Source organism: Lotus japonicus, chromosome 4, assembly GCF_012489685.1.
Source record: "Lotus japonicus ecotype B-129 chromosome 4, LjGifu_v1.2".
NCBI lineage: Eukaryota > Viridiplantae > Streptophyta > Magnoliopsida > Fabales > Fabaceae > Lotus > Lotus japonicus.
Genome location: NC_080044.1, coordinates 23,715,352 through 23,737,385, shown reverse-complemented (window position 1 = coordinate 23,737,385; position 22,034 = coordinate 23,715,352). Strand labels below are relative to the sequence as shown.

General features: G+C 39.0%; 2 protein-coding genes across 2 annotated transcripts; both read right to left on the bottom strand.

Moving 5' to 3' along the window:
• Positions 1-2,311: 2,311 nt before the first annotated feature.
• Positions 2,312-5,040, bottom strand: LOC130714385 (ubiquitin-conjugating enzyme E2 28-like). The gene is made up of 5 exons (XM_057564287.1): positions 4,889-5,040; positions 4,638-4,717; positions 3,369-3,496; positions 2,672-2,776; positions 2,312-2,601 (listed from the first exon to the last, which is right to left on the bottom strand). Exons 2-5 carry the CDS (start codon positions 4,705-4,707, stop codon positions 2,458-2,460), a joined length of 447 nt encoding a protein of 148 aa, XP_057420270.1. The 5' UTR covers positions 4,708-4,717; positions 4,889-5,040; the 3' UTR covers positions 2,312-2,457.
• A 6,491-nt stretch (positions 5,041-11,531) lies between these two features.
• LOC130715210 (ubiquitin-conjugating enzyme E2 28-like) lies at positions 11,532-13,952 on the bottom strand. The gene is made up of 5 exons (XM_057565287.1): positions 13,795-13,952; positions 13,549-13,628; positions 12,597-12,724; positions 11,892-11,996; positions 11,532-11,821 (listed from the first exon to the last, which is right to left on the bottom strand). Exons 2-5 carry the CDS (start codon positions 13,616-13,618, stop codon positions 11,678-11,680), a joined length of 447 nt encoding a protein of 148 aa, XP_057421270.1. The 5' UTR covers positions 13,619-13,628; positions 13,795-13,952; the 3' UTR covers positions 11,532-11,677.
• Between the last annotated feature and the right edge of the window lie 8,082 nt (positions 13,953-22,034).

Here is a 22,034-nt window from a genome sequence, read left to right as displayed (position 1 = left end):
CACAAGACACTCACTTACCACATGGCATTTGTTGATTGGGTAAATATAGAAACAACATTGTAATCCCCCCTCAACAACCATCATGTAAAAGTTTGTCACTTTTTAAACTATTGACCATTGGCCATAAATTATTAAAATGTATTGATAAAAAAGCAAACTTTAAAAGTTAATAATGTTAATTCTACTTTGAAACTTTAGTTAGTCGTTATCAGAATCACGACAAATTTTAATGCAATTATGAAAGAGAATGGCCACTATCACAACCACCATATGTTTGGAACTCATGTTGCTCGCTTTTAATTGTGGAAGAGAAGCTACTCATTGTAGTTTCTGAGGATGAGTACCAATTTTGGGCTTGGAAGCAAATCATAACATGCCATGCACTATGATGTACTTTGATTAAACAAATGAGTTTTTGATATTTTGCCAAACCCCAGTGCTATGGAGACTTTGTGGTTAATCTATACCATACGCAAGTTACTTTGGAGTCTACAGTGAAACATGTCAAATTCTGTCTTGTAAACAAGTATAATACGAAATAGAAACATGGACTAGTCCTCATGATCTTACGTAAATGGTCTCAACATCTTACTAGAAAATAGAACATTAATATTCATAAATATTTTAACTATTGTATTATGTGTGTAAAATATTTGACGTTTTCTGCACATCAATAAAGATATATTTATAAATTAAAAATACACAACTACGAACATTTTCACCTCATTTTTTTTAATACTTTTTTTTAATTGCATCACCAATCATAGGCTGCGCCTAGCGTGGGTTAGTTTCAAACTGAACCACCGTGGTACAGTTACTATTTCACACCTAAATTACCAAATTGTCCATTTATTTTTTTATTTTCCATTTCTCATTTTCTCACATTGTCCTCCCATCTGTCTCCGGTGAGCCACGCCTGTATCTCAACCACCACTTCACAGCATCACCGGCCCACAACCACAATAAAATAAAAGTGGGAACGATGAAAGAAGGGACTCAGAAAGTTGCTGAAATTAAATGAAACACATAACATAAATTCTACAAAATATAAAAACATTTTGTTTAACGGGTTTTTCGACAATGGTTTTTTCCCACAGCATCACCAGCCCATTTGTTTTTTTGAAGAAGACAAAACTATGATCTTGGTTGCAAAAGCAGGGTCCAAGCAAGTGATTGGTATTATTAATACACACATGCATTTCTGGATCTGGGTTTCTGGTGGGGAAATTTTCGATCGAGCTTGAATTGTTTTGCGTTTTTTGATATGGGTATTTGGTAGAGCTAGTGGCTTTGAGTGTAGATGAAGGGTTTGCATGTTGCTAGATTTCCAGATATGGGTTTTTGGGGTGGTAGCCGAGTGTTATCGGACTTGGTTTTTAATGGGGGTGGCTTATGGTGAGGAGCTTGTTGCGTCTTCCAGATCTGGATTTTTTTAGGGGATGGTTTTGCGTTTTGGGTGGAGGCAGTTGCATCTTTGGATCTGGTCGTTGGAAGGGTGGGTGGCGCAACGACCCGATCTCGAGTCACGGTGACGCTGGTGCCATCTTCGTGGTTAGGAGCACGGTTGGGCTGAACGGCTGAGCAAGGTGAGCCGATGGAGATTGACGGTGGTAAGCAGCGAAGGGATTCTGCAAGTGGAGAAAGGGAGAGAGTAGAGCAAGGGTGTATTTGTCATTGTAATTTTTTTTAAAATTGAATCTTGATCGCTCAATATTTAAATATTATATCCAAGGGTGAGAGTTAACCTGACCCACACTAAGCAAAACCCCAATTATATCTCTCGCTTATCTCTTATTTCTTTCTCTCACTCCAGGTGAAGATGAAATTGGATAACATTAGTGGACGAACTGGTATTCTAGACTTTAGGATATGTAACTTGTACAGTTGTACCAGTTCTGTTCAACCAAATTTGAACCACAAGGCCATTACAGGACAGCTTTGATTGCAAAAGAACAAGATATCAGACCAAAAAAGCCAAAATTGCACATAGCTCAATTAGTACTGCTAAGAAGATATAAACTTCATGTGCAAAGCTAAAATCAACAAACCAGAAAGAAATAATACCCCCTTCCTCCTCCCCCTCAGGGAAGAAAGATTGGTTAGCTTCCCAGACTTTCCTCAACAATTAAGAAGCTATAACTTTTTTTTCAAATCAGTTGAGTTTATGACACTAAGAAGCTACTATAAAAACATCTTGCAATTAATTTTAAATCAAATAGAAGAATTTCAAAACATGCTAGAGATCAGATTCACATAGATATTCTTTAAAGAGAATATTGATGGAAACCCTGCAAAATAAATGTAGAAGACATAGACCAAATTCCGTCCATAAACTTAATGTAGCACCAAAATGCTTTTACAATATAGTAGAGTTTCATCTGTTTAGATCAATTCAACACTATTTATTTACTACGATAGAGAATGTGCAAAATATCTTTTGCACATCAACTAGTTACCCTAGCCCATGGCATATTTCTGGGTCCATGACCGAGCAGTAGCCTCATACTTGGCTCTGTCAGTCTTGTACATATGCGCAATCTCAGGCACCAGAGGATCATCTGGGTTAGGGTCAGTCAGCAGAGAGCAAATAGACAGAAGAACCTGCAAAAATTTTACATTTCAGTATCGATTACAGTAGAATTCAAAACAACAATAAAAAATATTCGAGTACCTTGGATATCGTGAGGGCAGGGCTCCATTGCTCTTTGAGGATGTCAAGGCAAATGCTGCCATTGCTGTTGATATTAGGGTGGTAAACCTTTGTGCGGAATGAAACCTGAATATGAGGATAATGTCATACAAACCAACTCCAACAAGGTGGAATTATTAAGGGCGATAATGATGAAATCGAATGCTAACGAGTCATCAACATCGAGAAAAAAAAATGGCAGCGCAATTGAATGTTCTCTTATATGTTAGTTTCTTACGCTTGAAAAGATAACTAACTAGCTACTGAGATTCAAGCAGATAGGAAATGGGATTTTTATGTGTAGAAATCATAAGATGACTCCCAAATTACCAGAAGCGGAAAAAATAGAACAAAAGAACCAGCCAATGCTCAGATATCACAAGTTCACAATAAACCATTCAATTCGATCCACTACAATTGAGCAAAGATAAGTTTGTATTTCATAGACTTCCCATCCATGACTAGATTCCCTTTGTTTAATGCAGCATAAGGTAAAATTTACAAATTACAACACCTAAATGCAAAATCTAATAAAAGGAATCTGTGTTGAATGATGATGTTTATGCAACAAATATCATAAACACACAAAAAAAGTAAAGAAAGCTGTCACATTAAGTGTGTAATTAGATATGTACGAAGACACATTCATAAATTTGCATTAGCGACGCTTATAATTTACCTTGGGTGGTTTGAAAGGATAATCTGGAGGGAAATGAATTGTCACAAGAAACACGCCACCAGTAAATGGGCTATCCGCTGGGCCCATAATCGTAGCTTGCCAATGGAACATGTCATCCGCGACCGGACCTGAGCAAAAAAAATTCAATTCATACACTGACTGAACAGTTTAAAAGCTACGACAGATATTAAGCAAATGAGAAATATTGGAGATCCTATTCTTACTACCATTACTTCATTCATTTAACCAAAAAAAATCATCCCCATCTAAATTTCAATATGTTCTAATTACCACTAGCAGAAGAGCCAGCAGTAGCAGAGTCTTCATTGAAGCTAAGGGGGCCATGGCCGCCTACAAAATAACTACTCCTTTTAATATAAATTAAGTAGTTTCTTCAGAACCCTTGCTCATTGAAATTTTCGCACACAAGAGCTGTCCGGGGATCCTTTGCTTAAGGGAATTTGGGCACCTATGACTCTTATTTTTTCTTAATAGTACCATTCTCCTTCACAAAGCCCCTTGTACTAGAATAATCAGGATATCAAGTGAGACAGACCAAGACCTCAAGAGCATAAAATTATTCTAATTCATTTGTGCTTACTTTTGTACCAATGATACACATATATATATGAATTACAATAGTTACATATTCTATGTATATCCCTGTTCTTACATGAACATGGAGGTCCTAGTTCTAGGATTTTGTGCAGCCATTGTTGAGCTCAAGAGAGAATCTGATTTCTTATGAATGGGGGCTAGCCTTTTATAGTGGGGTTGAATCCTAAACCTAAATCTATTACATTTGGGCTTCATTAAGGCACCATTAGCCTTTCTTCGCTACAGGCCTAATTCGCTAGTCTTGAGCCTAAGACTTCAGAGTCGAGGTCGCTAGGTCCCTGACTAGAGGTCGAGTCGCCCTTATTGGGTGAGACATGTTTAATCCCTTAAAAATGTTGCACCCCTTAAAATATATGATCAACCAGCACACCCATATCGTATCATATAAAACTCTGTCAAACCTTTTAAAAATTACAAAAATTAGAAGATACTACCAAGCCCATTCTAATTTCTAAAATAGTAAAATCTAATGCAATAGAAAACCAAACCATTATTATGCGTTACATAGACATTACTTAAATCTTCAACAATTCATGCCTTATTCCAGGGAGCCCTAATCAGAAAAATTAAAAAATACAAAAAATTATATTTTAAATTATTCAACGCATGTGAGAAATTATATGAAGGTATAAATCATGCTAAAAAAAATACCAGCACTGCAAGATGCAGGAGGGTCTTTCTGCAGGTCCTTCAATTCCTTGTTGATCCGCTTAGACGCCATCTGATCAACGCTGTAAAAAATAATAATAAAAATTGCAATTATATATTTTGATTGCAGACATGTACGTACACGATGAAAAACCAATTACCGAAAGAGATGAAAGAAATCTAAGAGGGAGTGTATGGAACTGAGGGTTGTGGAAGATGAAGATGGAGAGAGAGCGAGAGAGAAATTCACTGACCTTTCTAGGGTTTGGGTTTGGGGGTTGCAGACTCGAAATGCGAAAGAAAAGAGGAAGTACTGTTACGATACGAAGCGTATGCGTCGTTTGGGAGAGAGTGTGTCTTTATATTGTGATGTGTGCAGGTAGGGGGTGGCAATATGGGTTGGCGGGGTGGGCCGGATCCAGCCTGCCAAAATGCAGGTTGCGTTAGGCTCGCCCATTTTTACTATTTGAGTTTAAAGTGTCCACTTACATAATATAGTTAAATTTTAACAAAAAAAAAAAAGATAATATAGTTAAATGAAAAAGGTTGTGCGAAATTTTTCACGTTTTGTATGTTGCGTGTAGAAATTAGAATCATTACAATATTATGCTTTTTCTTTATCTTTAAAGGTTATGAGCTCAACACGAAAGTCCCACTAATGATAATATCACAAAAATATTGATCATGAGTTGCTATTTAAGTGTTAATGATGTTCACCAAATTATTGGTAAATGTCACTTTTTTCTTTGATACAAACTCACTTAATCTTCTTAACATCACGTTATGCAATCATCAGCAAAAATTTACTTCAGTCAATAATAATAAGCCAACAATTATATATGATAATTTCATGTAAAATAAAAATTTTGGAAAAAAATAAACTACAAATAAGGGTGAAAATATGGGTTGGCGGGTTAACCCGACCCAATCCACCATTAGCCAGCAAAAATGCGGATTGGGTCGGGCTTGCCCACTTTAAGATTTGGATTCAAAATCTCAACCCAACCCGCAAAATAAGGTGGACCAAACGGGTCAAACCCATTTTGCAACCCTTATGTGTGGGTGTGGCCTTCCCACGCACGAAGTTACCTAGCACTCAACTATACGCAGTTTTGATTCATCTTCTTCTCCTTCTTTATCTAAAAAAAACATATGCACTGTGTATTATATGATGTTATTAGTGATATCAAATTATTAGTTAAAAAAAATCAAATTATTGTGTTTCTATTTCAAATTTCAAATACTCTTAAACAGTTGAAACTTGGAAGTCGCGTGCAAATTTTGTTTTCCAAGGTGTTCTGTTTGACCTACGGTTCATGGTGCCTATAGTGTTAAAGGCGAAGCTTAATTACTCCAACAACTTGCGTTTCTACAGGAACCCGTTTCGAGTGGTGCCCGACGTTTTCGTGAGATCCAGGTTGGGTGTTTGCCTCCGCCGGTGACTTGGTTGAAGTGCAATACCGACAATTCTTTGGAGGGTAGTAATGTAAGGCCCAAGTTTTAACGCTTTGGATAAGTGAATAAAATAAAAGAGTTTATTTGATTAAGATAAATTTGTGAAGGAAAAAGGTTCAGGAAAAGTCCAAGAATTTATCGAAAAACCGATAAGAGTTATAGCACGACTAACATACGCTTCATCCTAGGTCAAAGGTATTAGTGAATAGTTAATTTACGCTTTAGGACACGATGGAAACTAATTCCAAAAATCCTCAGAGAAATGTTAGAACTTCTCTTTTCCGTCCTTAAACAATCATTTCGATGCGAAATCCTGGAAAGTAAGAACGTCAAATTCCAATTCTCGGAAGTTTGCCGAAACGGAATCCCTGATAGTTCGAGAAACCTAAGATCGACAGACGATGAAGACTTTTTCTATCCGGAAACTCAAATGAAGATTCCACCCGCGTTCTCCTATTTCTCTCATCATTCCTAATGTTTCTTCAGAAGGAAGTTTTCTCATCCTACGATCACTGCAAAAAGTAGTTTTTCGGGATAAACCGGCTTACACCGACTTATGCCGATTTTGGATCTTTTGGTTTAATTCCAAGAATCCTGTTTGGAGTTCTGGAATTCTGTCGCCAGAACCTATCTTAGAATTCGCAGAGGAACGTGCAGGAAAAATCGGAATCGCAAAAAAATCATTTTTCCGTTTTTTTCCAAAACCTATAAATAGCTCAAAAATTAGATTTTTAAAAAAAAAATACCCATTCCCCTCCCCAAACCCGCGAGCACCTAGAGAGAGAGAGAGATCCGGATCTTCGTCGTTTCTTGCCCGTTTGCTTCACCGATCGTCACTAATCGAAGACCTCGAGGTAGGTAAACTATACTCTCCTTCGAATCGTCGTTTCTGTCCACTTCTCCTACGACTTTCTGAGTTCAAAATTTTGAGGTTTTTGAAAAACTGTTCAAATACGCTGATTTCAGTGTCTAAACTTCTTCCCTGCATGCTCCTGAGCGTGTTCTGCGGATTAGATTTTGTCGAATGTCGACGAAATGCCGCCGGGATCAATTTCTACCTTAAATACCCATTTTTCGGCAAAGTCGCAACCTTTACGCTCTAATCTATCGACTTGGCTTAGTGCTAGTAGGATTTGTTGTCATAAACGTCGTTGTGAACGTCCCCATCCAATTTGTTTTTCAAAAATCCAATTTTGAAATTCTGAGCTAAAAATAATGACCAAACTACCCCTATATCAGTTTTCGATCCGAAAATTTTTCCGAGCTTAGAACCGTCTTAGTTACGGCGTATGTTAACCTAGGAACCAAGTTTGATCGAAGAAAAATCGACCCTCCCAATTAAGGAAAGTGGCCGAGAGCTATACCAAGGGGGGGAGGAAATCCGACTTTTTCGAAAACTTGTCCTAACGCGTTAGATTGTCGTACCACAGAGTTTGTAACGTACCGTGTAACCCTAGGACTTATTGCTTGCTGAGTTTCTGACTCAATGTGTTGATTTCTGTGATTTTGGCTTAAGGTTCTTTTGAGGAGTTTCCTGGAGATCAAGGCGAGGAACGTGAAGGAGGTTGTGAGGAAAACGCTGGAGGAGTTACAGGTGAGGGCTACTCTCTGAATTACTAGATAATGCTTTAGGTGTCGACAAGTTCGACTTGATTTATGTGTTATGCACTTAATTGCTAAATGTCTGAATTGTTCTCTGAGGCTTCGGCCGACCTTGTTGAGTAATTGATGCCATGATATTGTGTGCTAAATGATTCACATGCTATGTGCTACATGGTTAACTTAGGATGTGTTGGAATATGCTGTTTATGCTTTTGACTGAGCTGTTTTATTTATGCTATTCCATTTGTACCTGAGATTCTGAAGAGTGAGGTTTACGGGCAGGTCATGCCAAATTTTTATGAGATTTTGAGAGAGTTTTAAAAGGACGAACGGAGTTCGGACCTTGTTATGTTTTAATGGATCGAGACCTTCTCAGGCAATTATTTGAGATTATGGGATCTCTGAAAACTCTTAGGAAGTGTTATAAGATTAAAATGAAAACTATTTTATCACGGAAAACTCATAAGACATTAATCAATTTCTAAATCCTTTGAACAATAATAATACCCTTAGATAAGAGCTTAGAGCCTGAATATTAGTTTGGGAAATATGAGAAGTGTCGTCGAGTCCACGTTTTGAGGAAATATACAAGTTTTCGAGTATGTTGATACTCTTTTGCTCGATGAGCAGTTTATTGTTTGGCTATCTAAAGTTTAGCCGGAGACTATAAGTTTCCAAGTACTTCGGTACCTTTTCGCTCGATGAGCAGTTTATTGATTGGCTATCTAAAGTTTAGCCGGGAACCATGAGTTCCAAAGTACATTCTTCTTCTTTTGATTAATTCATTTTGTCGCAGAATCGACATTTGCCTTAGGGTAGGCTTTTTAGAGACAATATGTTAGCTAGAACACGTGACGACGTGTCGAGTGAGGTCGGAGACGTTGTTTGGCTAATCACTTGCATTCATGCACTCATTTTGAGGTTAATACACGGCGGATTACCGGACCTCGGTGGATTCCAAAATGGTCATAAGACACGGATTTCCATATTTAGGACACTACGGTGGTCCTCAGTAGCAGACGGAATGGCAGACCTATGGGTTCACTGCTGATCTGACTACTTTTGTGTGGTGTAAGAGACGCCCGAGCGGAATGGTCCCACTTTGGCCGGTGTTAGGGCTGACTCGATGGTGTCCATCCTTCTTCCGGAATGCATTTTGTTACCCAGCATTGCATTTCATGCAACATACATGCTGACTTAGTTGCTGAGTGTGATTGGTACCTGTTTATCCTACTTGAGGCATGCTAATTGTTATTATGATCTTTATATTCATTGTGATATATGCAACCCTAGGATGTTATCCCTAAACGTATAAGCCTGAGAGGCTAAATAATTATTACCCTATATATCTGGTTTTAATATTTATATAATTCTTTGGAGTTGACCCTCGCGTCTTCTGTGTGTATTTGGGCGGACTACGCCTTTGTCAGATGTCCATGGCGGACCGGTTCACGATGGTTCACCCTTCAGGGGAAACTAGGTTGAAGAAGCTTGATCAGGAGGACTACGGTTCAGGGGTGGTCGACCCCGCTGGCCACCGAGCGACTTACTCGAGATGGGATTAGTGTAGGAGTAGAGTCTTAGCTCTGACCGTCATTGTTTCTTTGGGGACAGGGTAGTTTCCCGCCTATAGCTTTTTGTGTGGTTCCTCTACGGGGATCACAGAGAGTTGGTTGGGCTAAGAGGTCTTGTTTTAGGCCATCTGGGCTAACTCATTCTCATTTTGAGGGATAGTGTTGCGGACACTTGACTTTTCTTTTGGTTTGTACTTTTGCCTACGGGCGTTACTCTCTTCTACTTTCCGTCACTGGAGGTTTACTCGTGACGTGGTTTACAACTTATAGTGGGGGCTGTAATCATATTGTATATTAGTTCTGTTATCTTCGTTTTAGAGTTTCATCTCTTTCTGTCTTTACTTACCTTATCGAAAAAAATAATTCACGTTTTTCCGCTTAAGTATTTTTTTTTTGGTTACTAAAGTGACGCCACCGAAATCGGGGTGTTACAGATAGCTCTGCAGGTTGTGTCGTGTGTCGTTTTTTTATAAGCCATGGAGGAGTGTGCCGTGACTCACTGGGTAACTGGGTTTCGATTTCAACTGTAATCTAGGGTCCTCTAATACTCTCTGGGCAGAACTTTGGGCTATTTTTACCATAGTCACACTTGCTTGGGACTCGGGCTTTAGTAGGATTGTTGTGGAGAGTGATTCACAAGTTGCAGTGAATTTGGTGAATGAAGGGTGTGAAATTTTACACCCTTATGCATCCCTGGTTAACCAGGTCCGAGTCTTTTTGACGAATGAATGAGAGGTCCAGTGTGTTCATGTTCGTCGTGAGGTTAATCAGGTTACTGATTGTTTGGCTAGTGCAGCTCATGCACTTTTTTTTGAAAAGCATGCAGCTCATGCGCTTGGTATAGGTCTGCATTGCTTTGAGTCTCCACCAGCTAGTTGCTTGAATTTCTTATTGTTTGATCAGATGAGAGTGTCTTTCCCGTGTTCTATCTTAGTGCAGTCTCCTTTTCTTTTTGGGCTAAGCCCTCTATGTAACCAAAAACAATTAGTCTTAAACGGTGATATTAAACTGTAACCCATTATAAACTTCATCAGCGTACTAACCATAAAGTGTGGCATAGTGGTTAACACGTTTCATTTCTTAACTATGAGGTTGAAATTTGATACCAACCATATAATTGAGTATATGTTGTAGACTTGTAGCCCGTCGTTGAACTAGCTTATCACTTAAATCATGATATATAAAAAAATCATGATTTAAAAAAAAAAACAACGACTGTTCCACTATTTAACCTACTCCAATTCTAATCTACAATAATATGTTTTTTTTAGAGGATATAATTTTTTTTCTTGTAAAATCTCATTTTCTTTGTTATTGTAAAGATGGGGCCACGAGACCCAAAACTGAGAAGCAATGCTTAAAAAATTGCAATTTTGATAAAAAGAAATGCAAATCCCATGAAAACATTTCATGATCAATAATTTATTTTTTTAAAAAATTGTTATTGAAACGATGGGCCACGCGGCCCACAATCTGAGGAGCAATGCTTAAAAATGCAATTTTGATAAAAATAAATGCAATGCCACTTCATGGCCAATAAAAAATAAGATGTAAACACGAATACTTTTGAAAAAAACAAAAACTAGGGAATCAAGTGTTTAACCATAAACATTGAGATACAATCATAGCAGATAAAACGATGCTAAATATTATTATTGAATTACTATCATATTTTAATTTATGTACTTATTAAGTCGACCGAGTAGCACCTCCAAACTCATCCACATCATAGCTTCTCAGAGTCTGGGTTCAAAATCTTTTAAACCCGGTTATCGCGTTTCAAACATGCTTAAAGAGCAAGTGCACCTTATCACAAAAGTAATATAAAGACGAATGTTGGTATTAAATCCGAAAGGGCTTAGACATGAATACTAATTTCGATATATTATTTTTATTGTCCTGGAAAATAAGATTTATGTGGTGAAAAGATGGTTGCAAGTAAGAAAGTAAAGAGAGAAAATTAAAATAAAGAGAAATCGGAGATTGGAAGCCTCAAGACTATGATAGTAATTGATCTTGATTCCTCTCGATCCTAATTTAGCTAATGAATTTCTTTTGTTGCCAATGCTACCTCTCAAGTTAGTAACCAATTTGGTTGCGAGTAAACAAGTAGAAACTAAAGAAACTCATAATAAGGTTATGATACTTATTTATGAGTTTCTTCTCTAAAGAAATTTTCAGTTGATATGATCCTGTTGTAAAGCAACAATGTCGTAACAACAACGTGACAAAGGATGGAAACCATGCAAAATAAATGTAGAAGACATAGACCAAATTCCATCCATAAAGTTAATGTAGCGCCAAAATGCTTTTACAATATAGTATAGTTTCATCTGTTTAGATCAATTCAACACTATTTATTTACTACGATAGAGAATGTGCAAAATATCTTTTGCACATCAACTAGTTACCCTAGCCCATGGCATATTTCTGGGTCCATGACCGAGCAGTAGCCTCATACTTGGCTCTGTCAGTCTTGTACATATGCGCAATCTCAGGCACCAGGGGATCATCTGGGTTGGGGTCAGTCAGCAGAGAGCAAATAGACAGGAGAACCTGCAAAAAATTTACATTTCAGTATCAATTACAGTAGAATTCAAAACAACAATAAAAAATATTTGAGTACCTTGGATATCGTGAGGGCCGGGCTCCATTGCTCTTTGAGGATGTCAAGGCAAATGCTACCATTGCTGTTGATATTAGGGTGGTAAACCTTTGTGCGGAATGAAACCTGAATATGAGGATGATGTCATACAAGCCACTCCAACAAGGTGGAATTATTAAGGGCGATAATGATGAAATCGAATGCTAACGAGTCATCAACATAGACAATAAAAAAATGGCAGTGCAATTGAATGTTCTCTTATATCTTAGTTTCTTAAGCTTGAAAAGATAACTAACTAGCTACTGAGATTCAAGCAGATAAGAAATTTGGGATTTTTATGTGTAGAAATCATAAGATAGCTCCAAATTACCAGCAGAAGGGGGAAAAAATAGAACAAAAGAACCAGCCAATGATCAGATATCACAAGTTCACAATAAACCATTCAATTTGTTCCACTACAATTGAGCAAACATGAGTTTGGATATCATAGACTTCCCCATCCATGACTAGATTCCCATTGTTTAATGCAGCATAAAGTGAAATTTAAAAATTACAACACCTAAATGCAAAATTCAATAAAAGGAATCTGTGATGAACGATGATATTAATGCAACAAATATCATGTTAACACACACAATAAGTAAAGAAAGCTGTCTCATAATGTGTGGAATTAGATATGTACCAAGACACATTCATACATTTGCATAAGCCATGCTTACAATTTACCTTGGGCGGTTTGAAAGGATAATCTGGAGGGAAATGAATTGTCACAAGAAACACCCCACCAGTAAATGGGCTATCCGCTGGGCCCATAATCGTCGCTTGCCAATGGAACATGTCATCCGCGACCGGACCTGAGCAAAAAAAAAAACTCAATTCATACACTGACTGAACAGTTTAAAAGCTATGACAGATATTAAGCAAATGAGAAATATTGGAGATCCTATTTTTACTACCATTACTTCATTTATTTAACCAAAAAAATCATCCACATCTAAATTTCAAAATGTTCTAATTACCACAAGCAGAAGAGCCAGCAGTAGCAGAGTCTTCATTGAAGCTAAGGGGGCCATGGCCGCCAACAAAATAACTTTACTCCTTTTATTATAAATTAAGTAGTTTTTTCAGAACCCTTGCTCATTGAAATTTTCGCACACAAGAGCTGTCCGGGGATCCTTTGCTTAATGGGATTTGGGCACCTATGACTCTTATGTTTTCTTACTAGTACCATTCTAATGCAATAGCAAAACAAACCATTATTATGCGTTACATAAACTATAGCCATATACATAGATACTACTAAGCATAGTAGTCAATAGCGCGCTATAGTGGCGTAGGCGTAGCGGAGCGGCTCCCTGCCTGCCACTATGGCGCAATTCACAATAGGGCCGTAGTACAAACTATTAGTTATACAAAATTAGATATAAAAAATCTGAATAGTGGTCTTCCCGCTATAGGCTATCCCACTTTTGGGGCCTGCGCGGCCGCTCGCTATCCGGGATTGACTACTATGCTACTAAGCCATTACTTAAATCTACAACAATTCATGCCTTATCTCACTATCCGAGCCTGAATCAGAAAATTTTTAAAAAAATTCCAATAAAATCATATTTTAAACTATGCATATGAAAAAATTATATGAAGGTATAAATCAAGCTAAAAAAAAAAATAATAATACCAGCACTGCAAGATGCAGGAGGGTCTTTCTGCAGGTCCTTCAATTCCTTGTTGATCCGCTTAGACGCCATCTGATCAACGCTGTAAAATATAAAAATAAAAATTGCAATTATATATTTTGATTGCATACATGTACGTACACGATAAAAAAACAATTACGAAAGAGATGAAAGAAATCTGAGAGGGAGAGTATGGGACTGAGGGTTGTGAAAGATGAAGATGGAGAGAGAAAGAGAAATAGACTTACCTGTGTTAGGGTTTGGGGGTTGCAGAATCGAAACGCGAAAGAAAAGAGGAAGTGCTGTTATGATGAAGCGGATGCGTCGTTTGAGAGAGAGAGGTGAGAGAGTGAGAAAGCGTTTTATGTTGCTGGGTGGGCTTTCTCTCTTTGCCACGTACTCTGGTTACCTGGCACTCAACTATACGCAATTATTGTTCCACTATTTATCCTACTCCAATTCTAATCTAATCTTCTTTTTCTACAATTCTAATCTATACTAGATACAATGCAGAGGTCCCTTAGCAGAACAAAAATCCAACGTGGCAGCTTCTAAGGCCGGAAGGAGGGAAAACCAAACGACTCCAACGACAAGCAACGAAGGCTGATCTGGACAAATGGACCCTTGGAATAGACCAAGGAGGGTTCGGCGAATCGTTTTGAGTCGAAGCAAAGCGAGGTTGAGAAGGTGGTGCATGCAGCTCATGTGCCGAAGATGAGCTTGCGAGTGGATCTCACACCCCGATGAAGAAGTGTTGCGTGAGGAAGCGTGTAAGCTGATATATCGACGCGACTTCAGGAATTAGCAGGGCGAGCACGGTGGAGGTGGTGGTGGCATATAATGGTGATTTGAACAGCGACGGTGGCACACATTTGCTAAACTTTGACGCTGGATACCAAGAACGAAACAAGGGTCACTAGGATTCCAAGTTAGTAGGACCTTGACCAAGAACGAAGGTCGCAATAAGAACGACTAGAGTTCGAAGCTTGGAAACATAACTCCTAGGATCGGGAGCTCTGATACTAACTTGAAAGTATGAAAAATATAATATTATTGTTTGAATATAAATCACCTAGGTAATTTCAATTTATAGAGACTACACTATTAAGGAAATAAGTAGTCATGTACAATATCTCTCTTAATCTCCTAAATAAATAAAAACTCCTAAAACAAATAATATTAAAACAAATAATATCTCAATATTACAAAAAATAGTATTTTATAGTTAATTTTACCTTTGCATTCCCATTCAATCTTACTATTCCATCCTGCTGCAGACATGTAAGCTCAATGTGCACTGTCTGTGAAAAATTTAGATATGTAAAGCTGTATTTGCTTAATTTATAAAATATTGTTGTTTTTATGTTTTAATAATTCATTGGGGTTTAGAATGTAAGCAAACTTTTTTTGTTACGTTTCTCTGTCCTCTTTTAGCCTTACTGTGTTTTCAAGCAAAGTTTTATATAAATCTCCTTACACGCTGAGGTTGGATCAACTTCTTTGAAATTGATAGCATACATAGAACACAGTGAGTGGAAACAGTAAAAGGAAGATAACATGTTAACAAAAACTTTATTCCCCTGAATGTAAAATGACATGATATTTGACTAGCATTGCATAATGCAACGAGCTTTGACCAGTACTGCTTCGGGTGAAGACAAAACTTTTTCCACTGAAAGTAGCTTGATGAGGGATGGCATTGGTGCTGAACCGGCCTAATGTCTATCTTGAAAAGATCAAGGTTTTTAAGTTTCCCTGGCATTTCATTGTTAATTGTTAGACCAAGATTTGGTTCTGTTGTACATCTCTAGGTTTTGATGATAACAAGTATATATTTTGTATAGGAACAACTTTGGTACTCTAACATTTGTCTTTTGTGTGTTTGACAAACAGGTTCTGATTCTGATTGAAAGAAGAATTCTTCAGAAGTCAAAGACCAAAGTGTTGACCAATTCTGCACTCACTACGTTCTGATGAACGGTAGATTATTGCTTCAGATGTTCTGAAGATAAAAGCTCCGATGATGGGTTCTGAAGATCAAGTGCTGAAGACTCTGATGACCAGAAGTTCTGAGTGAATGCTCAAAGGCTCTGAAGACTTGAAGATTCTGAAGACCCAAAGAAAACTAGTTCTGAAGACCAAGTGCTGAAGTGAACGGTCCAGATGCTGAAGACCAGAAGTTCTAAAGTGAACGGTCCAGATGCTGAAGACTTGAAGTTCTGAAGATCAAAGCATCCTCTTGACTCTGATTAGAAGTTTCACAAGTTCCAACATGAAGCGCCTCTGAAGATCAGAAGTCAAATGTAAAAGGCAAGGGTCACTATCAAATAATACAATCATAGTGTACTATCCTGACCACCACCTAACGAGGATCAGCCATTGTACGATCTAGAAATTCCAGAAGTACCCTCCAATGGATAGAATTCCACAATGGAAAAATCACTCAAGGCTTGGAGTATATAAAGGCTGAAGAAAGGAAGAAAATGCTAAGAAACTCATTGCAATCAAATTACTATCAGCGAATACCTTAGCAATTATTTTCTTCATTGTTCTAAATTTGTTTACACCTTACTTGTTTTAGAAGCACTCTTTCTAAACCCAAACTTTATCATATTGTTTGTATTCCTTAAGGGATCGGTTAGGTCAGATCCCTTGAGAAGACTAAGATTTGTGTGTCTTAGTGGTTGCTAGTTCTTAGGTGTGTTAGTCACTTAGCAAATTGTGCTAGTGCAGTTGTAACAACCTTTGATTAGTGGGTTACCTTCATTCAACGAAGGAAGAAATCACCATAATAGGTGTACTGGAGGTAGCTTGAGGATTTGTTGAAGTGAACCAGGATAAAATCACAGTGTCCTTCTCTCTTTACTCTTTGCACCTTTATTCTTTGCTACCAGGAGATTTACGTGAAACTTTAAAAGGAAACGTTTTATTGCAAAACCCTATTCAAAACCCCATTTCTAGTGTTTTTCATACCTTTAAATGCATGCTCGTTTCTTACCTTTGGTTTTTTATTTTTGCTTGCTTGATAGCAAGCTTAGCTATATATTGTTAATTAGTTGTCTTAGTTTTCTCTATGATTAGATTTAATATTTGGTATGCTATTCATACGAAGTTTACTTAAAAATTATCCTTCTAAATTGCAACCACTGATGTGTGTATGGCTTGAAATGATATTTTATCTTTCCTTTTAGGAGGGGATTAGCACTAGTTTCTGGTTTATGGGGTTCTTCAGCTATCAGAATTCAGATATCCTTAAGATGTCTTCACCAAGCTATCTTGTCAAGCTTAGAGTGAACTAACTAGTGTTTCTTAAACTTGATTCCATTATCCAAAAATTGATTCATGGGTGGAGCTGCCATCACTATTGCCATTTGCCACTGATATTGAGGTTTTTTTTTTCTCTTTCAATTTACTTTTATGGATTAGGTTTAATTTTTATATTTTGCCAACCTTAATTGCCATTGATATTAAGATCATAAAATGCTCATTTTGTCGCAGATAAGAATGCTATTTCGACATTGTTACTCGCAACAAAATGAGTGCTTTTGTGCAGACCAAATCTATTGCTGATGAAAAAAATTGTTGGAAATTTAGAGAATGATAAATTCGTCGGTAATTAGGGATAGAAAAAATTACCGATGATATTGAAGGAAATTTGGCTGTCAGTTGGCTATAAAAAATTAAGCAATACTGACAGTTTTTTGGCTTATCGGCGGTGGCCATCAGTAATAAGCATTTTTCTTGTAATTTTAAGTGTATTGGAATTTGGGAGGCCTAATGATGACATAAATTTATATGGTATTTTTTCCTTATTTTTCTTGTCTTTTCTTTAGTTTTTATTATCTTTTTAGTTAATTAAGTAGAGTCTTTAGTTGCATTTAAGTCTTTTATTATTTCAGAGTCATCATTTGCATTATAGTCCTTTTTGAGTCTTTTATTACATTTTAGTCCTTAGTATTTAATTTTTTTGCATTTAGGTCTCTGATCTAACATGTTAGAGGAATTAGGAGCATAATGAGAAGGAATCTTTGTGATCATAATCTGAACTTTCATGGCACAATGTGCATTAGATTAGTGGTTTGTGGTTACAAAGAATGGTTTGATGTGTGTTTAATATGCAACCCTTAGTAATGGCACTTGAATGAGAAATTGTCTTGTCCATGGAATCTAATTGATGAAGAATTGCAAGTGTTGATGGATATTAAGAGCAAAGGAGTTTCAGAAATCAAGAATTGAAGGCCAAAAGAGCTGTTGGAGAGGAGTTACAAAGCATTGAATGAAGAAATGAGCTGAAGAATTGAAAAAAACCCTCCAGCGAAGTGTACATGCATGCGTGCACCATACTGCATGCACATGCGTGCAAGGATAGGTTGTTGGCATTCTGAGAGAGGAGGCACGCAAGTTCATGCATCATGTTGCACACACATGCGTGGAGAGTCAGTAGCTTGGCGTTTTGGGTATTAATGCACGCATGTGCGAGTTACTTTGCTTATAAATAGGACTTTGTCATTTTAGTTTTGGATCTTGGTTTTTCTGAAGTTTAAGCTTGTGTAAGGTGTTTTGGAGCTTCTCTAAGGCTCTTATTAGAGCATTTTGCACCTTAGAAATAAGGGCAACGACTAGTAGTTGATGGTCAGAACTAAAATGAACTTAATGTTCAACTAGATTGCTCATAGGTGATGAGCAATCAGACTGATGAAATCTATTGAAAGCTCTTTTTAACTTGAGGAATCAGCACTTAGAGAAATAGGCTAGATCAACAATAGAAAGAATTTCATTTGCATTCCATATAAGCTCAGTTTTCTTAAAGCATAACTTACTTTGGTGAAGCTAACCCAATTGCTAGCTTCCAAACATTGTTTCTTCTACACTTCTGAATTCTAAGTTCTTTACTAACCAATCAATTATTATTCGTTTTTACTTTCCTTCTGATTTAAGCAACCATTGCTCTTGTAAATCAATTATTTCCCAATCTCTGTGGTTCAACAATCTTTTATATTACTTTGGGCATTCTGTATACTTGCAAAACGCATATCACCTAACTCAACCCAAAAGTTTACTCAAGGGTTGATGGTTAATCAACCCTTTACAAAGGCTATCTATGTCATATCTCTAGCTAATGTGAGACTTCTAACACACCCTATCACGACTAGGGTTGGATATCCGGAGCATGAAATTTGCAGTAATTGACATCTATGGGGTGACCCAAATATGGGAGGTCTCCTCTGACAATCAGATCTAGAAGAGACTCTAATACCATATTAGACTTTGGAATGCCTAACTCAACCAAAGGTAGCTGTTCCGTGCTAGAACATAGAGGGGAAAGGTAGTACCCAAAGTGTGAGGAAAGTGATGTGAATGCTTAGAGAGAGAAGCTCTAACCGCTTAGAGAGAGAAAATATAACTGAATTTCAATGCTATTATTTCTCAAATGAGCTAAGACCCTCTTACAATTGGTATTCCCCTCCTATTTATAGAGGTGGAGTTGGGCTTTGGCGCCTTTAGTCCGTCTAAATGGGCCAATTGGGCTTTGGGAAAGAAGGCCCAAGGTCATGGCGTGTCATACGCCCAAGGTCAGGTCTCCTAGGCGAGGGACCCTGGGGTCTCGCCCAGTCCACAAGTCCACAAGACACCGAGCTCAAAGCATGAGAGCTAAGTGTGTCTTTAAGCAAGAAACAAGGCGATAACCCTAAGGATGCCGACTAAAACTTAAAAACTTAAAATCTAGAAGTGAAAAACGATGGCCAACATGGCCTGATAAATAAAGCCTTTTGCAATCGACACTTTGGACCTTCAGCTGCGCCCTCTTCTTCCGGGCGACCCCAGTCCACAAGCAGGCTTGTGGCGGCGACTTTTAGTCCGCCCGCCTCAGCATAGTTATGCACGTGCCTTGAATCGTGACACTCTGTCGCGTGTTGTGTCCATCCCACGCGTCGAGCCTTGAAGTGATGCCAGGGTCAGTGAATCCACAGAATCTCAACCGCTACCTTTAACATATCCCTTCCAGTCACGTCGCAACTTTGACAATTTGAATTTTAACCAATCGGCAGCAACCGTTGCAGCTTTTCATTTAATGCGTCTTTCTCACTCCCCATAATTTCGCAACTGCAATCATGTCATTTCCTGACGTCATGGGGCACAACCTCTCTTTTTTCTCTACATCTCTCGGTAACCGTCCACAACTTCTTCCTACATGTTCCCTTCTGCACGTCACTCCCCGCTTATAACAGCATTATCTCACTAACCCCTTTCGTTCCTTTACGATTATGAACCTTTGCTTCTTCACCCTTACGCGAACTTGTCCAGTGTCAAAATTACCTTTATTCCTTGCAATCCCTCTGCAATGACTCCAAAGCGCCAGACCAAAAATTCCAAACGTAATGTCGTCGCTGCCACCCCTCTCCAGTGCGTTCCTCCTGTTCTCCCTCCCCCTCCAGGAGGCGTTCCTCTTGAAGAAAAAGACGTCATTGCCTTCCGAACGAGGACTTGGAAATCTTTAAGTGCTCCTGCCGGGACAATGCCTAACCAACGGTCAAGTTTGGAAAAAGAATCATCCATTTGGGAGATTCCACAGAATCTAGCGGATTTTGTCATGAGAAACCTCTTGACAAGCTTCTGTATGTCAGTGCCTGCTCACCCCTTGAACGCCCTTGGCTTCGTTCCAAAGACGACTTCGTGGGTGCTCCTCACTTCTTTTACGTGTATGGGTATATGTTCACAAATATGAAGATTAAATTTCCTTTTTCCCCTTTTATCTGCTTCGTTCTTCACAATATCAATGTGGCTCCTAGTCAACTTCATCCCAACAGTTGGGCCTTCCTCCGGTGTTTCGAAATTCTCTGCGACGCGATTCACCAGGAACCTGAACCTTCGACCTTCTTTTATTTCTATCGCGTATCTGTCCAGCCCTCCCCGCAGCGCAGCTGGGTTTCCCTAGAAGCTAGGCCTGGTCGTCAGCGCTTCAACCCTATCTAGCCTAGCATCACCGTCGATTTAACCCTGAAATTCTTCAGGGTTGTGGTGTCCCACGAATATCCTGAGGTTTTCACACACAGAGATGGCACCGCTCGATTCCCTTGGTGCGCGCCAAATAATTGACCCGTCTGAGGACTCCCTCACTCCTGAACACAAGGCTGTCATCGACTTTCTAGCCCATCTCGCCGTTTCAGACTGCTCTCGCGTGATTGGTAAATCTTCCTCTTCTACCCCTCTCGTTCTTTCTATTTTCTACCAGCTTACATTTTCCTTTTTTTTAGGACAAACTCACCGTGCCGATGAGGAGCTTCTGGCGGCCTTTGAGAAGAAAAATAACGTCTTCTTTCCCCCTCGAATAAATTTGAAAGGCGACAAGGCGTCTCTGTTAAGAATCCAGGCGAGCAGAAAACGGCCCCTTGGCGAGGAGGATCCTTGCCCTTCCCCGAAAAGGTTGAATTCCAGCGAGCCTTCAGGGACGATTCCAGCCCAACATGGTCTTGTCGACGGCTCACTTTCCCGTCCAACAGTTATCTCGTCGCCGCTTGGTCCAAACCTGACGTCTTCCGCCAACGCCCCTCCTCCACCTGCTCATACTTCCACCCCCTCCTCAGGGTCTGTGAGTCGGGGATTCCCGTATTCTTTAACTTTGACATCAGCCCAAATGGCGCGAATGGATGAAGTTGTTAAGCAGCGTGGTTTGGATAACGTCTCTGAAGGGGATGTGGCGGGAGTGCTCCACGCGTTCCACTACTATAGGCGCTCAGCCCAGGATGCTGACGAATTACGATCCGAAGTGGCTCGCCTCCGCGCTCTCAATTCTCAACTTGCTGAGGATCGCGAAGTGCTGGCCGCTCAACTGATCGCCAAGGAAAACTCCTTTTCCAAAGAGTTATCCAAGCAATCCGCTCGTTCTGAAGTTAGCTTAGAGTTTCGAGATATGAGGATTTCTGAATTGGAGAAAACTCTTGCAGAGCTGCGACAGGAGGCGCAGCTAGAATCGAGCGCGAAAGCAAACCAAATAGCTTTGACGGAGGCCGACCTTGAAAACCTTCGATCTGACCTGGCGAAGAAAGATGATCTTTTATCCTCAGCGAAGACTCAAACCCATCTTGACGCGAAGGCCTTAGAAGAAAGATTGAGGTCAGAGGCTGCTGTTGCTGCCGTTTCTGAACGCGGCCGAGACTTCTTCCTCGCCAAAGCCCAAGTAAAACATCTCCATCCTCTGATTGATCTCAGCCAGATGGGGGCATTTAAGAGGGTTACACCCACAGGATTGGTCAGGCCCGACGATCCTCCAGGCTTCGTCGCCGAGCGTTTCCTGACGGAAGAACACGTAGAGCCAACTCAAAATGTTAGGAGTCCTTAGATTATCTTTGTTATCTTTGTACCAAGGGTCTCCTTTTTTTTTCCTTCTTTTTAATGAGAACCTCAAGTTTTTACTGCTTTTGCTATGAGTCTTAATTGTACGCCTCCCGCCGGGAGATAAACTATGCGGGACGTTCCTCTTAGGGAA

Bases quoted from the DNA above. Each gene is read 5' to 3' on its own strand.
- LOC130714385 (XM_057564287.1), bottom strand. From the start codon at position 4,707: ATGGCGTCTAAGCGGATCAACAAGGAATTGAAGGACCTGCAGAAAGAC. The intron at 2,777-3,368 runs GTAAATTATAAG...CCTCATATTCAG, and splicing joins ATCCTTTCAAACCACCCAAG to GTTTCATTCCGCACAAAGGT. The intron at 2,602-2,671 runs GTACTCGAATAT...AAATTTTTGCAG, and splicing joins CTGCCCTCACGATATCCAAG to GTTCTTCTGTCTATTTGCTC.
- LOC130715210 (XM_057565287.1), bottom strand. From the start codon at position 13,618: ATGGCGTCTAAGCGGATCAACAAGGAATTGAAGGACCTGCAGAAAGAC. The intron at 11,997-12,596 runs GTAAATTGTAAG...CCTCATATTCAG, and splicing joins ATCCTTTCAAACCGCCCAAG to GTTTCATTCCGCACAAAGGT. The intron at 11,822-11,891 runs GTACTCAAATAT...AATTTTTTGCAG, and splicing joins CGGCCCTCACGATATCCAAG to GTTCTCCTGTCTATTTGCTC.